The following is a 16,301-nucleotide window of genomic DNA, read 5'->3' on the forward strand; positions in this document are numbered from 1 at the left end:
AATCAACATGTATTAGTCGTATAATTTCTAAAAAGAAATTTCAGGGGGGGTACCTGGCTGGTTCAGTTGGTGGAACATGGGACTCTTGGCCTCAGGGTCATGAGTATGAGTTTGAACCCCATGCTGGGCATGGAGCCTACTTTAAAAAATAAATAAATAAAAAGAAATTTCATGAGGGTCTTTGTGCTGCTTAGATGAGGTGTGAGTACCTTTCACTCCTTCAGAGTCACCTCTCCCGGAGCACTTTGCTTGCTTCCAGGACGGGGAGGTTTGGTCACTGCCATAGTCATCCAGGTTTCGGAGAAAACGGGCAGCCCTCGCTAAGGAGGGTCTAGATGGCGTTCATGAGCAGGGCTGAGCATTTGTTGCTTCAGGAACCTGCCCACCACGGGGGCATCAGCTCAGGACCCAGGCCTCCAGCTCCTTGATGCAGAACTGCTCTTGCCGGGCCAGCACCTCATTGTTGAAAGTTGCGCAGGGGTGGCTTCCCCCGTGGTACAAGTCTCCATCCAACCACAGCCCAAACTGGCCACTAAAGAGAAGAGGAAAATCTCGGCATGACTCACCCCTGAATGTTGGCCTTCCAGGTCTATACCATCAGCCTTTGGCCTCACCATGACCACAGCTCAGTTTTGCCTGTTTCATCTTCCCTTAAACCGATTTATATCCAGAGTTCTTGGGAACGCCACGTGTTGTTCCCCATAGGATTTGGAGCATTTTTAAAAATAGTTAAATGATTCTAATAAATATATACAGTGGTGCACGACTGTCCACAGCCCAGTTTTAGAACATGTGGAGCTTATTAAAGATGGCAGTACTTAACCAAAGAAGGGAATCTTAAGGCATAGACTTCAGCCCAAAATACTTCAGAAAGCATCCATTGTAATCTCGTTTGACAGCAAACCAGGCTGGGGCTGGGAAGTGGGTTACTGCAAATCAGCTGGTGTGTTCTGTGCCAAACTGTCTCTGTAGAGGCTCTTCAGGGAGCTGGAAAGGCCAAGAATTCGCCTGGTACAAGTCAACAACTGCTTTCATCTTTGCCCTCATGATAAGATTTATTCTGCCCGAATTTGGAGGTCTCACCAGGAGTAAGGCTTTTTCTTCCTAACCCACTCATCCCCGCAACACACACGCATGCACACGTGCACGCACGCTGAGTTCCTGGGCAGATGCTTGCCTTCCTCCAGTGAATTATGTTCCCTGATCTAGCCTCCCATCCCTTATGCTGAATGCTGTTCCCCAAATCACATGCATTCAAACTAAGCTGTTACCAACTGTAAACACTTTGGAGGACAGTCCATGCCATCCTTTCCCCTCAGTGTTTAGAGGAGGCTTGAGGGGTTTGCCTGGGGGCCTAAGCAGCACCCGAGCAGTGTTGAAGGCAGAAGCCTGGAAGTTCCCCACCAGCCTCATCTTATCTGGGGCAGCCTAGCCCTGCATTTCCGGATGGGAGAGAGACCAGAACGCAGACTACCCCAAGACTCCAGACTCAGGGAGGACTGAGGCACGCACCTGCTGCTGCCCATCATCAGTGAATCCAAGTCTCCTTTCACAAAGAAAGAGTTGCTTCCTGTCCACTTAAAGACCTGGGATGACAGGAGAAAAACTGGGTTACTGGGTGAGTCCTGCCCTTGCAATTTGACTCCACACCACTGGGTGGCAGTGTCGTGGAGGGAACAGAACATCCAGGCCCAAGCCCTGGCCTAGCGTCAGGAAGTACCCTAGCCCCTGAGATTTCTTTCCATTCTCCCCAGATTTCACCTCCTCTTGCCTTCCAGTCTGAGCTCCCAAAACCCAAAACTCCCCTGTTCTAGAAACAGACCAGAACTCTCTGTAGCATCTTGGTTCCAAAGCTGGAGAGAGGAGGGGGAAGGTGCCAGTCAGGAGCCGGACCCCGATTCTGCCATGAGCTGTTTCCTCCTCTCTCGCTGGAGCCGGCCCACTTCCCCATGCTGCCTCATACTCCGTTCCTTAGCAGGTCTTGTGGGCCCTACCCAAAGACACACCCAGACTACCCCCATTTCTGTCCTGTCCATCTCCACTCATGCCCACCCAATCCCCCGCCACAGTCACTCCTTGCTAGCTCACAGCCTCCTTACGCGTCCCTGCTTCCAGTCACCTGCCCACAGCCCATCTCCACTCTGCCATGTGATCAGATGTTACCATTCCTCCGCCTAAAGCCCTCCAAGGGCTCCCTGCTGCAATGGGAGTACAACCCAAGTTCTTGCTCTAGCAAGAAGCCCAGCTTGCTCTGACTCCTGCTCTCCTCTCTGACCTCTTCTCCCCCTTACTGACTGCACTTCAGCGACACTGGCCTTGCTGTCCCTGGGACACCCAAAGCTCTTCCTGCTTTAGGACCTTCACACTGGCTGATCCCTCCATTGAGAACGCTCTTGCCCCAGAGCCTGAAATGGCCCACTTCTCATCTCTCAGCCCAAATGTCATCCCAGAGAACTTTCCTGGGTCATCCTGTCTCAAGTAGCCCTTTCTCCCAGGCCCTGTTCCCTTTTCCTCAGCCTTTAGCGCTCTTTGAGAGGACCCTGTTCATATGCCGATGTGCCATTGCTTGCTTCACTAACATGCAGGCTCTGTGAGGGCTGTCTCGATTCCCAGCAATAGGAATGGGGTAGCTGTCTGTTGGATGAATAAATTATTCAAGAGTCAATCTGGCTAATAAAAATATTTTTAGGGGGCCGCAAAAGTACAGTAAATTACTGCCTGTAATTAGCTGTTTAAAAAAAAAAAAATGCTGTGAGCAGCCAAAGTGTTTTTAGCAAGAAACTAGACCAAAAAATAAGCCCTGGGCTCAGAAGAGATGAGATAACAAGTGACCATGAAAAGACAGAACCATTCAATTCTGGCTCTACTTTCATGGAAGACTGCGACCTTCAGACTTGAAGGAGTAAGATAAATGCTGCTATGGAAGAAAGGAAGACCCTGTTAATGGAGCCGTTTGGAATCATCATCAAGGAGCCACTGAGAATTCATAAAGAACACAAGAGGTGCCAAAAGACCAAAGACAGGCAAAGATTACCCAATCAAAAACCAAAAAAAACCCCCAAGAACCAAGATTCCGTAACGGGGGCTGGGAAAATAGCCCCTCTAAAAATAATTCATTTCATGCAACAATTTTTTATGTTTTTTATTTATTTTTTAGCATTTAGTACCAGTCACTGTTTTATGTACTAGGTAGAACGGTAAATATAACAGACAAAAATTCCTGCCTTCATGGGACTCCCATGCTAGTAGGTGGAGGCGGGTAACTAAAATGAATAGTATGTGAGGTGGTGACAAATGCTAAGGATAAAAAAGTAGAGAAGGACAAGAAGCGCTTTCAAAGAGTGGAATGTTATAAATTTAAATTAGTTGGTCACAGAGGGCCTCTCTGGGATGGTGACATTTGAGCAGAATCCTAAAGGAGGTGAGACCTGAGCCATGTGGTGATCCAGTTGAAGGCCATCTAGGCAGAACAGCATGTGCAGAGACCCTGAGGTAGGAGCAGGCCTGCACGTTTAAGGACCAGCTCAGAGCTCATTGTGGCTCGAGCAGAGTGAGGGAAAGGAAAAATTACAAGAAACAACGTAAGAGAGAGGCCAGAAGATGTAGGGCCTTGTAGGTTGTTATATATATTTTTAAGATTTTATTTATCTGAGAGAGAGAGCAAGAGAGAGCACAAGCGGCGGGAGGGGGAGGTGGTGAAGAGAGGGAGAAGCAGGCTCCCCACTGAGCAGGCAGCCCAATGCAGGGCTCGATCCCAGGGCCCCAAGATCACGACCCAAGCCAAAGGCAGATGCTTAACCAACTGAGCCACCCAGGCGCCTCAGGCCTTGTAGGTTATTATAAAGACTGGCTTTTCTCCAAGAAAGGAAGCTTGGAGCTTGGAGCCAAGGAGTGACATGCTCTGACTTACTTTTTTTTTTTTTTTAAAGATTTTATTTATTTATTCGACAGAGATAGAGACAGCCAGCGAGAGAGGGAACACAAGCAGGGGGAGTGGGAGAGGAAGAAGCAGGCTCATAGCAGAGGAGCCTGATGTGGGGCTCGATCCCAGAATGCCGGGATCACGCCCTGAGTCGAAGGCAGACGTTTAACCGCTGTGCCACCCAGGCGCCCCTCTGACTTACTTTTTAAAAGGAACACTAGGGTGCCTGGGTGGCTCAGTGGATTAAGCGTCTGCCTTCAGCTCAGGTCATTGTCCTGGAGTCCTGGGATCAAGCCTCACATCCGGCTCCCTGCTCAGTGGGGAGTCTGCTTCTCCTTCTCCCTCTGCCCCTCCTCACCCCTGCTCATTCTCTCTGTCTGTCTCTCTCTCTGTCTCTCAAATAAATAAATAAATAATCTTTAGGAAGAAAAAGGAACATTCTAGCTATTGTGATGACTGAGGTTGAAGCAGTGAGACTCTTTAGAAGGGAATAGCAGGAACAAGGACAAATAATGATGGTGGCTTGAACCAGGTGACAGCAAAGGACATGGTGAGAAATGGTGGGTTCTGCATATAGATAGAGAAGGGAGAGCTGTCAGGATTCATTGACAACTCAGGTGTAGGGTGTGACAGAGAGGAATCAAAGACCCCCAAATTTGGTCTCAGCAGCAGGAAATATGGAGGTGTCATTAACTTCGTTGGGGAAGATGGCAGGAGGAGCAGATTTTGTGGGGGGAAAGTCAGGAGCTCGGTTTGGGACCTGTGAGGCTTGAAAGGCCAGGCTAGAGGTCCAAGCAGAAACTCTGGGTAGTAGTTGGGTATATGTCAGTTTGGAGTCCAGCGGTAGAGGCCATCAGCACATGGATGGCATGCAAAATGGTGGGAATGGACGAGACCTTGAAAGAAACGAGGGTAGAGAAGAGACAAGAACCAAAAACTTTGCTCTGGGACCCTCTGATGTCAAAACATTGGGGAGGTGAGGGGAACCAGCAAAGGATCCTGCCAAGGAGTAGTCAGTGCAGTAGGAGGAAAATCCAAGAACTTTAGAATTCTAGTATGTGAGTACAGGAAGATAAGTGGTGATTAGAATCCTGCACGGGTTTACTAGAACAACGGACCCCTTTCCTGTTTCCCGGAAAGATTACCAGGCTGGTTGATGGAGACAATGCAATAGATACTTTGTGCTTTGCCTTTTGCAAGGAGTCCGTAGCTCCTTGTGACCTCCTTGTCATGTGACCAAATAATTGTGTGGCTGAGTATATCTATAGGTTCTTGGTCCATGCATTGGAGGGGAGGTCTCTCATAGCAAACAAAAACACCTGGAACTAGTTCTATCACTGGAGCAAATATTTCATGAGGACATGCTATGGCTGTGCAGAGGGATATGCCCTCCCTTACACACCCTGACCTCCTACCCATTCATCTGTCGGGCTCCTAAATGGGCGTTGTCTCCTTTCCAATTACTGTGCCTTTGCACGTGCTTCAAGAAGACTGCTCCCTATGCCCTTCATCACCTGGTGATCTTGTTTGTCCATCAAGATCCAGCTCAAGAAGCTCCTCCCCTAGGAAGTCTCCTTTGATCTCCCTACCCGCATTTGATATAGGTGCTCCTCCTTACGGTTTCTTCCACAGCCCCTATCACTCTCTATCATGATCGCCTCTCCTCTGCAAGCCCCAGAGCATCTCCATCTGTCACTTAGAGAGGTAGCATAACGCCGTGGCTGAGTTCAAGCACCAGGGCCTGTTTCTGCATCTCATTCTCATCACTGACTAGCAAGTCACTCAAGCTCTCTGTGCCTCCGTTTCTTCAACTGTAAGTGGGGCCGATAATAGTATGGACCTCATAGGAATGTTGTCATGATTAAATGTGCTAATTTGTGAAAGTCTCAGAATAGTGCCTGGCAGGTGGTAAACTAGTACCCAGTTAGCTGCTACTATTTTTATGAGTAGTAAAAGTAGTGTGCTTGGTGCCAAGCCTGCAGTGTTTTATTCAATAAATAGCTCAGAGATGGAAAAGCTTTACATGAGAGATGTGAGGGATTAGCCCCCTCCCTCCTTCAAAAGCCCTGCTCTCCGGCACCAAGTACCCTCTGACTCCACCAGTCTTGTCTCTTGTCTCTGTCACTCACCCATCTCCTAGTCACCAGCCACCACGAATTAGAGGCTTGAGCTCTGGCTCGCCATCCTCCCCTCCTTCTTCATTCCTGCCAGTGTCCTCAGGGAACTTCGCCATCCACACGGACCCATCCCATGCCTGCCCTCAGTGCCTTTCCTTTTCCAGTGCAGGGGATTTCTTACCCCCACCTCGGCCACTGTCCCTTCTGTTCACACCCAGGAACCTGTCCTTCCCAGTCTGTTTCCAATGCCCCTCTCTCTTGGATCTTACATTCCAACAGATGGCTTAGCTGGTGTCATTGCTCCAAGTCTCTGACCACAAGGCCACCTCTCAACTGTTGTTTTCGTCTTCGTCTCATTGTCCTTCAGCCTCCCTTGCTGCCCTTCCCCCCACTGGTCCAGACTAGGTTCTGTGGTCCATTTTACATTTCCACTCCCTTCAGCTTCTCCTTCCCTCTCTCCCTCTGTCACACCACCTTGGCAAAAGCCCCATCCTGGAGGAGCCCTCCCAGCCACTCTCTCCATGCCGGAACCTGAGGAGCCAAACGTAGCTGGAGGGAAACACATGCCCAGGGGACTAGCTTGCCTTTAAACTGATGCTCCCCACCCCCAGGTCACGCTGCCTAGCTGTCCTTCTGTTTCTCTGGTTCTCTCTGGTAGGCCTCCCTCTCCACTCCGTAATGATGATTTGATACCTTCTCTCTGCTCAGTCTGTATGCTCTAGCCCCCAACCTCACTCTTAGCCAATGACCTCAGCCCACACTTTAAAAGAAGACTGAAGTCACTGGATGTGTCTGTCTTCCTTGTCCCACCTGTACACCCACAGATCTACCTGCACTTGGACCCGTCCTGTCTTTGCAGCCTGCATTGGGTGAGCAACACCCCTCTTCCTTTATGAGCCAGTCTGTGGTCACCAGGGACCTACTGGGCACTGTAAGAAATGAAGATGGGCAGGGCCAAGGGGGACATGCTGCCCACCACTGGCCTGTCCCATTCCCTCTGTGGAAAGAGGGAGGGATACCAGGCACCCCACATGGGGGATAGAGCTAGAGGCCACTGGGGCTTCAGGATCTTTGTTATAGCCCTCCTCCCCCCTCCCTAAAAGGTTGGGAATATCACCTTTAGCTGTGGGGAGAAGGAGAAGAGGAATGTCTCTCCAGTACCATAGAAGCCTTTGCTGAGTCGAATGGCTGAGGAAGAGAAGGCTCCAAACATCTGGAAAGCAGAAGAGTTTGCTGTGGCAGCTGGAAGGGAGTGGAGGCAGTCCCACTCTCCAGGCTTAGTAACACAGGCTCCCCTAGTGGGGCACCCAGGGAGCCTGGGACAGAGCTGGGGGGTGGGAAGGGCCACACGGGCCCATCAATGCATGTCATTTCCCTGAACACTCCCAAGGAAGACCTCTTGCTGGTGTCCTCCGATATTTTACACACTCTTCCAGCTGAGCCAGCCAGGGGCCCCATACATCAGTTTTGTAAGCTGCTTCCCCCTTCACTTTTCTTTATAAAAGTTCAAACACACAGAAAAGTAAAAGCATGGTACATATACCCTCCATGTGCATTCAAAATTGTGAATGTGCTTGTCGTATTTACTTTCTCTCTCCTTATATTTTTTGCTATTCTGTTTGAAAGTAAGTTGCAGATATTATAACCCTTTTACCCCTAAATAGTTCAGCTCCTAAGAACGGGGATTTTCTCTTGTATGACCACAATACTATCATCTCACCTAAGAAAATTAACAGCAATTCCGTAATATTATCTAGTATCCAGTTCATAATACATTTTCTCCATTGGCTCCAAGAGTGCCTTTCATATCATGCTTTAAGAACAAACACTTGGGGCGCCTGGCTGATTCAGTCAGTGGAACATGCAACCCTTGGTCTCGGGGCTGTGAGTTCGAACCCCATGTTAGGTGTAGAGATTACTTAAAAAATAAAGTCTTAAATAAATAAAAATAAAAACAACACTTTTAATAGCTATGGATGTTCATCATTTTTCTTCCCAGGCTTGGCAATATTTCACTATGTAGCAGAGCCAGAGTTCACTTGACCAATTTTCTCCGGTGGGATAGTTGGTGGACTGCAGATTTTCAGTCTTTTACAGAGTGTTGAGGGGCAGAGGCAGGGCCACTGGCAGGCAGCCATGGGGAATAGGTTTTGGCTTACTATAAGGAGTAACTTCCTCATAGTCAGCGGCATTCTGCCAAGGAAGGGACTCCATCCTGAGGAAGTGAGCTCTGCGGCCTTGAGGTGGAAGGTCCTTGGATTGGCATCTTGAGGACGGAAGGGGTTCCTGCCCACTGAGGGTCCTCGGGGACCCTGGAAATCTCTCCCAGCTCTAACATGTTCCTCCCGCAAAAGAGCAATTGAAACCAGCATTTACCCCCTCCCCTGGCCCCGTCTAGAGAGCCTGGCAGAAATCCCCCTGTTGGCGAGGCCACCTGGATCTGAGACAGCACCCTCCCAAGGTCCGTGCTGTAAAATGTAGGCCCTTCCTGTGGCTGCCTCCCGGCTTTCACTCTTAGCCCCTCCAATCCATTCTCCTGCCAACAGGGGGATGTTTTCAAAGCATAAATGGATCACTAAGGTGTAGAGCCCCCACTTAAGATGTCTCCCCCGTTGATTATTTGCTTCAGCTCTGGCCCGCCTCCCTATTAGGCCTGTAGTGCCAAGAGGGCTGGAACCAGGTCTGTCTTGACCTTGTTCTCGTCCACATCTAAGCTGGCACATAGAAAGAGCTTAATATACACGTGTTGAATGGATGAATTAGGGAACGAATGAAGGAAGGAATGGCTCTGAATGGGGGAGGTCTCAAAGTCATATCATTGTCCATGACAAGTGACGAGCTACCACCCCTGCCTCCCACCCCTAAGGCTACCCTGGGGCAGGGCCCGCAGGCGTGTGGTTGGGCACCCCCAGGGCTTCAGGTTGGGGCCCTGGCCCAGCTCACCTGCCCATCCTGGTCCCTCAGCACCAGCAGCACTGGCCCATTGTGGCCTTCCATCTGCCTGTACAGGCTCTGCAGGCTGAAGCCATCTCTCGACGTACAGAAGGCCAGGCTCCAGGGATGTCCGGTGACTCTTGCGGGGAGGTGAAGGCTGAGCTAGGGACAGGGCTGGAGGTGAGTGAGGGATCCTTGTCCTCCCCCACTCCTGCCACCCTATCCTCAGGGTCCCAGAAGGACTGAGGCTGAACAGGCCCCACTCACACAGGCGTGGTGCTTTATGGGTGGCAGAGGAGTTTACTGTTTCCAAGGGCCCTCAGAGAGGATTATTATTCTCATTTTACAGTTGAAGAAAATGAGGCTCAGGGAGGTGAAGCAACTTGCCTCAAGCCCACATGGGGAGTAAGTGGCAGAGCCAGGATTGGAACCAAGGTCAGGTCTCCCTCAGGGCTCTCTCCCTTGGTCACCTTGGTCGCTAGAGGCTGGAGAATAGATGAGATGCTGAATCCTGTCCCCTAATCCTCCCCACTTCATCCTTCTACGCTCCTCCCAGCTTTGGGACGTGGCAGGAGTGACCCCAGGTGTCCCTGGACCTGGCTGGGGTATGGCAGGAGGGTGGGACCCTGACGCTCCTGGCACTGTGCCCGAACCTGCCTAATCTCGGAGGCTCCAAGAACCTGGCTGGCTTCTGCCAGCTGGGGCTCTGCGGGATCTTCAGGAGCGGGAGCTGAGGCTGGGGCTGGGACTGTCTCCTCTTCCTCTTCCTCACCCTCCTCCGCAGATAGCATGTCCTCCACCTGGCTGGGCTGTGAAGATACAAACAGGGACAAGGAGACACCAGCTTCCATGTCTCCGGAGCCCAACAGCCTCGGCTGCCTCATCACCCCGCTCAGACCCCTGCCACCACCAGCCCAGCCAGAGGAGGATGGTGCCCATGACGGACAAGGGCCACCCATGCCTGTGACCGGTTCCCGCCCTGGCCCCTGCCAGCCGAAGGTCAGAGGTACACATGCCCATCAGATCGGGCCACGGACTCCGTGGTTTGTCTGCCCGCCTGCTCTAGATCCAGAGTGGGTGCCAAGGATCAAATTCTAAGCTCAGGGACAAGAGAGAAGGGCAGGTGGCAGCCCAGCCCAGCCCTGAGAGCTGCAACCGCGTATGTCTGCACTTGAAACAATGATGATAAAATCAATAATCATAACAATAACAATATCGAGAGTGGCTGATGTTGGTCAGCACACCCTTGACCAGGCCTGGCTGAGTGCTTGCTGTGCACAATCTCTCTGTATTTTCCCAAGAATCCGAAGAAGAATGTGCTCCTTACTATCCTTATTTTACACAGAAAAAAAAAAAAATGAGGGCCAGAGGCTTCCCTGTCAGCGAGCGAGATAAGCCGTGTAGCAGCTGAGAAAGCATGTGCAGGTTTGTGTAAGATGTGTGTTCGTTCATGTGAAGGTGTGTATCGGCTTAAAATAGACTTGTGTTGGCCAATCAGTGTGAGAAGGTGTTGAGTAACCTTGTGTGTTGACCTGTCAACATGTTTGTGAGTGTGAGTTGGGGTTGTGTAAATATGTGTGTGTGTCAGTGTGGACGTGTGCTGGTTTATGCAGTCCTTCAGTTGAGCTTCCACTCTGGACCAGACTGTATGTTTGAGGGTGTGTGCGTGTGTGTGTGTGTGTGTGTGTGTGTGTGTGTACACGGGCGGCACACAATGACTTGGGGACTTTTTCTAAGGAGAGGCCTCCTCCCGAATGAGAAATGACCAGGACACTGCTTTCCTGTTCCCCAGGTTCAGGTCTAAGCAGGGGTCCTAGCTGAGTGGGGCTTCTGGACAGAGCTTCATGTGGCTGGAGACAGTGCTCTGTGCTCCTTAGGGTCTCAGGACCATGGGGTTGGGGCCCTGAGTTCCTGAACTCTGAACTCTGGGCCTCTGGGAGAGGGACTTGGAAGGGGAGCAAATCACCCGCCTGCATCTATTCCTAGCCCAGACCCCACCCTCCCAGAGATCTGGCCTCCCCCACCTTTGCTAATCTGACCCTCCGGCCCAAGCTGGGCCCCTTACCAGCCGAGTGTAACGCCAACGGAGACCTTTCATTCCGTCCGAGCCCGGAGGCTGGTGGTAAGTAAGAGTCCTCAGCCCTCCCAGGGGAGGAAGCACTGCGGGCGAGGCCTGGAGGTGAGAGGGAGAGGCCTGGGGCACACCCTGCTAGCTCCAGGCCACCCACCTGCCCTTTGCTCTCTCTCTCTCCCGTCACTCCCAGGATGAATCGTCACTGGGTAGGTCTGTGAGATCAGTTACCCTTGACACTCAAGGCCTCACGTGGAGTTAGCAACACATATTAACCATACACAGTAAATTCTAGCCGATTCCCTTCCATCTCCCTACCCTTCTGGAAGCTTGGCCTAGAGATTCTGGCCCTTTGGGCAGATCCCTGAGCTCTAGGCTGGGGGTCTGGAGCCTCTGGTTCTCTCTCTGACCTTGGATAAGTCCCTTGCGTCCTTGGGCTTCAGTTTTCCCATGAAACATGTTGGACCAGATCATCTCAGAGGCCCTCACGATACTGACTGCAGGCAGTTCAGTTCCCTCCCAAAGCCAGTGAGTGAATCATAACAGAAGCTCAAAAGGAGCCAAGACTAAACCAAGAACAACAACGAACAAAATCTTCATTTTTTTTAAATCTTCCTTTTTCTAATTTAAAAAGTAAGGCATGTATATTATAGAAAGTTTGAGGAATCTAGAAAAGAATAAAGAGAGATACAAAAATATTCATAATTCCATCTCTCAGAGATAAATTCTCAACCCTTACGTGTATTTTTCCAGTCTTTTTCATTTATTTCATTTATTTAATATATGTATATTAAATGTGTATATATATATAGACACACATACTTTTATAAATAGATTATACCATGTATAATTTTATGAAGTGACTTTTCCACTTAAAAACAAGAATTTTCCAATGGCATTCAGCACCCTTTGAGCACATGATTTTTAATGGCTACATATCATCATAGGATATATCATTTATTCCTCAACTTGTTTGCTTCTAATTTTCTGTGATTATAAGCAAAAGCAAAACTGTAATGAAATTCCCTGCTCATTAATCTGATTATATCCTTTACGATAAATTTCGAAAGTTAAATGCTGGATCAAAAGGCATACACATAGTTCTTTTTCTTCTTCTTCTTCTTCTTCTTCTTTTTTAAGTAATCTCTACACCCAGTGTGGGGCTCTCACTCATGACCCCGAGATCAACTGTCGCATGCTCCACTGACTGAGCCAGCCAGGCATTCCCATATAGTTCTTTTTTTTTTTTTTTTTAAGATTTTATTTATCTGAGAGAGAAGGAGAGCGAGCACACGCTGGAGGAAGGGCAGAGGGAGAGGGAGAGAGACAAGTACATTTCCCTCCGAGCAGGGAGCCTGACGTGGGGCTCAATCCCAGGACCCCGAGACCATGACCCAAGCCAGATACTTAACCCACTGAGCCACCCCGGTGCCCCCATAGTTCTTGATAATGTTTCCAACAAGGCTTCCTGGTGCTTAAAGCTGACCCATCCCAAGGTATCTTTAGTGAATCTCAAGGTAATATATTTCTTATCACCAAGTTTTATAACCTTAAATTACAGATAAGGAAATGGCCACTCAGAAAGTAAAAAAGACTTACCACAGCCACACTAGTATAACACGGTGATGACGAGTATAGGCTCTGGAGTCAGGGAGTTCAGATCCTGGTTTTGCCACTTCCTTGCTATGTGACCTTGGGCAAGTTACTTAACGTCTCTGGGCTTCAGTCTCCTCTTCTGTAAAATACTAGTATCCACCTAATAGGGCTGTTGTACGAGTAAAAGAACCTAATGCCTGGGGCTCCTGGGTAGCTCAGTCAGTTAGGCATCCAACTCTTGGTTTTGCTCAGGTCATGATCTCATGGATGGAGCCCTGCTCAGCGGTGAGTCCGCTTGAAGATTCTCTCCCTCTGCCCCTCCCCCCACTCGTGCATGCATGCACTCTCTCTCTGTCTCTCACATAAATAAATAAATCTTAAAAAAAAGATAATGCCTGAAGAACTAGGATGCTAGGCCCAGTCTCCATCCTTCTGTTATCAATTCGATGAGATAATCCAGAGCACCTGGTGTTTGGTGAGCAGTGTGTAAATGACAGTGCTTACTGCTGCCCCCCCCCCCCACTGCCTCTGAGAAATCCAGGGCTCAAATTCCCGACATGTGACAACTTGGTCTCCACCTGGGCTCCTCTGGGACAGATGGTCCCTTGGTCACTTAGTGGGGGGTAGGAGCAGCTCAGCGGGGAATAAAAAGGCAGGAACTATGGAAGAATGTACTTACACTGCAGAGCCTTGGCTTCTGGCAACCTCCCCCCGACAGTCCAGCCAGAGGGTTTCCTTAGCGCATCTCCCAGGCTCCCCAGAGAGAAGGCCACTTCCAGAACCAACTCTTCCACCTGGCAGTCTGTCCGAAGCAGCTTTAGCTTTGCACCCTGGTCCCCCCTGGCAGCGGCTGGCCTCTCTGCCCCAGCCAGGCTCCAGGCACTTCTCCCCGGCTCTTATACCTGCCCAGAGGGCCGCCGCCCTTGGCCCTGTGCCCACTCCTGTTCTGGTTGGGAAGCCTGGCAGTGATTATCGTCCATCAGAAACTCAAATCCCATAAACACACACAAACAAGACCTTGTCACCCTCTGACCTCCACTCCGCCCCCACCAGAGATGGAGGACACTGAACTCCTTTGGTTCTTGAACTCCTCTCGTCACAGCTGCCCGGTGCCACCTGGTCCTGAAGCCCACCGTGAGGAACCTTGCTTTATCAGGTACAAATGCTACAGGAAAAGGCAATGCTATGGGATTCTCCATCGGTCACCCCATGCTGTGGGGGAAGCCCAGGGCTGGAGGCAGAGAGAAGCAGTCCTGCTCTGTCCTGGCTTGTTTCCCCTCTCTCTGATGGGGGGATGATTCTTTCCTCACTGGCTTGTTGTGACAGTGTGTGAGATCATGCACGGGAAGCCCAGTATTTGGCACACAGTAGGCACTTTGCCCACGGGGGTTACTTTTCTGTCTCTGGCTCATAGTAGGATTCAGTGAATGCTGTGTTGTCAAATCACAGAACCTCAAGTTGGAAGGGGCTTCAGCTAATCCCAGAACAAGCAGTCTCGACCCAGGGCAGTACCCCTGGAGAATATGTCCACTAATGGTGTCCTAGCCTCTGCGGGGTGGGTGAGCCCCTTGTCTCAGGAGGCCCACCTCATTCTCACACAGCTGAAAGAACCCTCTTCTGCTGGACTTTGTGTTGAGGACGTGAGTCCCTAGATACGCTGCCCAAGGCCAGGTCTCTCAGAGCAATGCCCCCTCCAGGAAGGGTGGGATGAAGAAAAGACCTGTATTATGGGGAAAACAGGCAAGTGAAGGGCCCTGTTGCCACCTCAAACATGCCTGTTGCACTATGTGTTTAAACTGTAAATGGTTCAGGGGTCACACATTTGGCCCTCTGAGCCCTCCCGGCCCTTCTCCCAACCTTATTTTCCCAAGGCTCAATACCTGAACCACTGGGCACTTTGAGAAGCCCGTGAGATTTGTCTTGCTGTCCCATTCTTTGTCCTCGTGTCCAGGAAAATTCAGAATGTGACCTGTCAGGAGCACCAATTGCCAATAATAGGCCCCTAAAACCTCCCATGATGGGATTCTAGGCACCAGAGTGCCAGACCCCCCAGCTCTGCCTCAAAGCTTGCCTTCTCCTTCCTTCTCCAGACCACACGCCGCCTCTCTCAGAACTGCAGTATTATTGCCAGGAAACAATTTGAATGTTCAGTTAAAGGGGGAAAGGTTAAGTGACCCTTGGAACATTCACTCTGTGGATTATTTCTAAGTATTAAAAGCGATGTTTGCAAAGAGTTTATAAATGCATGGGGAAATGCTTCTGCCGCTGTGGTAAGTGGAAAAAGGCAGGACATAAAATCTTATGTGCCGCACGTTTTCAGCTATGGGAAACACACTTGGCTAGAGTCTGTTCTAGAAAATACCCCGTGCTCGCTGGGCAGATTGGCCTCACCTCCTCACATGTCCTGGGAAATCTGGTTTCTGTTCTCTGAGACCTGAGGTCTTTGTGCTCCTTGGTCTCCTCGCTCTCACCTGGTGACTCTATTCGCCACTGAGAAAACAGAGGCCATGGTCAGCCACCCCCTCACCTCACAGAAGCCCCTGCATCTCATCGAAGTCTTCCATCTTCCTCCAGGACAGTGAAGGCTCCTTTCAAAAGCCAAGCCCCCATCCCTTGTCCGTCTGCCCCCCTTCTCTCTCTCTGTCTCCACGAAATAGTCCCCTCCCCAAATGCTCCATCTCTCTTCTTCCTGCACTCCACCTTCCTGTCCTGTTCACTTGTCAGTCCACTCCTTTGGCTTCTGTCCCCACCACCCTGGTTCTTGTCAAGGTCCCCGGCCGCCTCCAAGTGGCGCTGTGCAGCTCCCTCTGGCGTCTTCACCTGACGGAGGGAAGTCTCCCTCATCATGCATCTGTTCTCCAGTCCTGATCTCCTGACAGCGCACTAACTGCTGTGTGTTCTCTCCTACCTCACCGGCTGCTCTCTCTCAGCCTTTTGTGGCTGGCTTTTCCTCTTTTACTCACTTTCTAGAATCAGGAATTCTTAACTTCCTGCTTGTGGGCCAGTTTTTCTTTTCTCTATAGATGTTCTCCCAATGTGACCTCACCTGGTCCCACGGATTTAAATATGGTCTGAATGCTGATGACTCTTCAAGACTCCAGACGAACTATAGCGATCTGTTCAAAACACAAATTTAAAAAAAAACACCAAAAACCACAAATTAGATTATATCACACCGCTGCTTAGAGGCTCCAGTGGCTTGTCACTGCATCAAGAATAAAGCCCCTGCCCAGGGCAGGCCTTTAACTTGTCCTTTACCTCCCATCACTCATTAAGTCCCAGTCACACTGACCTTCTTACTTAAACGTCTATCAAGCCTATTCCTTCTCAGAGCCTTTGCCCTTGCTGTTCCCTCTGCCTGGGATTCTTTTACTCTGGCTCTTTGAATAACTCCTTTTATATGTATACATATTAAAATTGAAAAAAATATAAACATATACATACATACATATTTAATTGTTATTTGAAGCAGGCTCCACACCCAATGTGGGGCTTGAACTCACAATCCTGAAATGCAGCATTGCATGCTCTACTGACTGAGGCAACCAGGCACCCCTGAATAATTCAGTTTATTCATTTTTTTTTTTAGGGCTTTTTTTTTTCTTAGATAACTCTGTTTATTTTTATTTATTTATTTTTAATAAATGTCACCTCCTCAGTG

At 49.8% G+C, this 16,301-nt stretch overlaps 2 protein-coding genes across 4 annotated transcripts in view; one reads left to right on the plus strand and one right to left on the minus strand.

The window, feature by feature from the left end:
* The window catches only part of SAMHD1 (SAM and HD domain containing deoxynucleoside triphosphate triphosphohydrolase 1), a 67,041-nt gene that overhangs the window by 49,391 nt on the left and 1,349 nt on the right, over positions 1–16,301 (plus strand). The gene's annotated exons all lie outside the window — the stretch shown is intronic.
* TLDC2 (TBC/LysM-associated domain containing 2) lies at positions 161–11,185 on the minus strand. Of its 2 annotated transcripts, XM_057312537.1 has the most exons (6): positions 11,039–11,185; positions 9,627–9,782; positions 8,983–9,135; positions 7,157–7,252; positions 1,513–1,586; positions 161–532 (listed from the first exon to the last, which is right to left on the minus strand). In XM_057312537.1, exons 1-6 carry the CDS (start codon positions 11,069–11,071, stop codon positions 397–399), a joined length of 648 nt encoding a protein of 215 aa, XP_057168520.1. In that variant the 5' UTR covers positions 11,072–11,185; the 3' UTR covers positions 161–396. The 2 variants fall into 2 exon arrangements, with proteins under 2 accessions (XP_057168520.1, XP_026359235.4); XM_026503450.4 differs by lacking the exon at positions 11,039–11,185 and having other exon boundaries at positions 9,627–10,027.

This window comes from Ursus arctos, unplaced genomic scaffold (assembly GCF_023065955.2).
Source record: "Ursus arctos isolate Adak ecotype North America unplaced genomic scaffold, UrsArc2.0 scaffold_16, whole genome shotgun sequence".
In the NCBI taxonomy this organism is placed as follows: domain Eukaryota; kingdom Metazoa; phylum Chordata; class Mammalia; order Carnivora; family Ursidae; genus Ursus; species Ursus arctos.

What these genes read in the sequence shown, in the direction of transcription:
- TLDC2 (XM_026503450.4), bottom strand. Translation starts at nt 9,932, where the DNA reads ATGGGTGGCCCTTGTCCGTCATGGGCACCATCCTCCTCTGGCTGGGCT. An exon ending in GAGCCTCCGAGATTAGGCAG is followed by an intron (nt 9,136 to 9,626) that starts GTTCGGGCACAG and finishes CCCTGTCCCTAG; the next exon opens with CTCAGCCTTCACCTCCCCGC. An exon ending in CCTTCTCCCCACAGCTAAAG is followed by an intron (nt 1,587 to 7,156) that starts GTGATATTCCCA and finishes CTGTCATCCCAG; the next exon opens with GTCTTTAAGTGGACAGGAAG.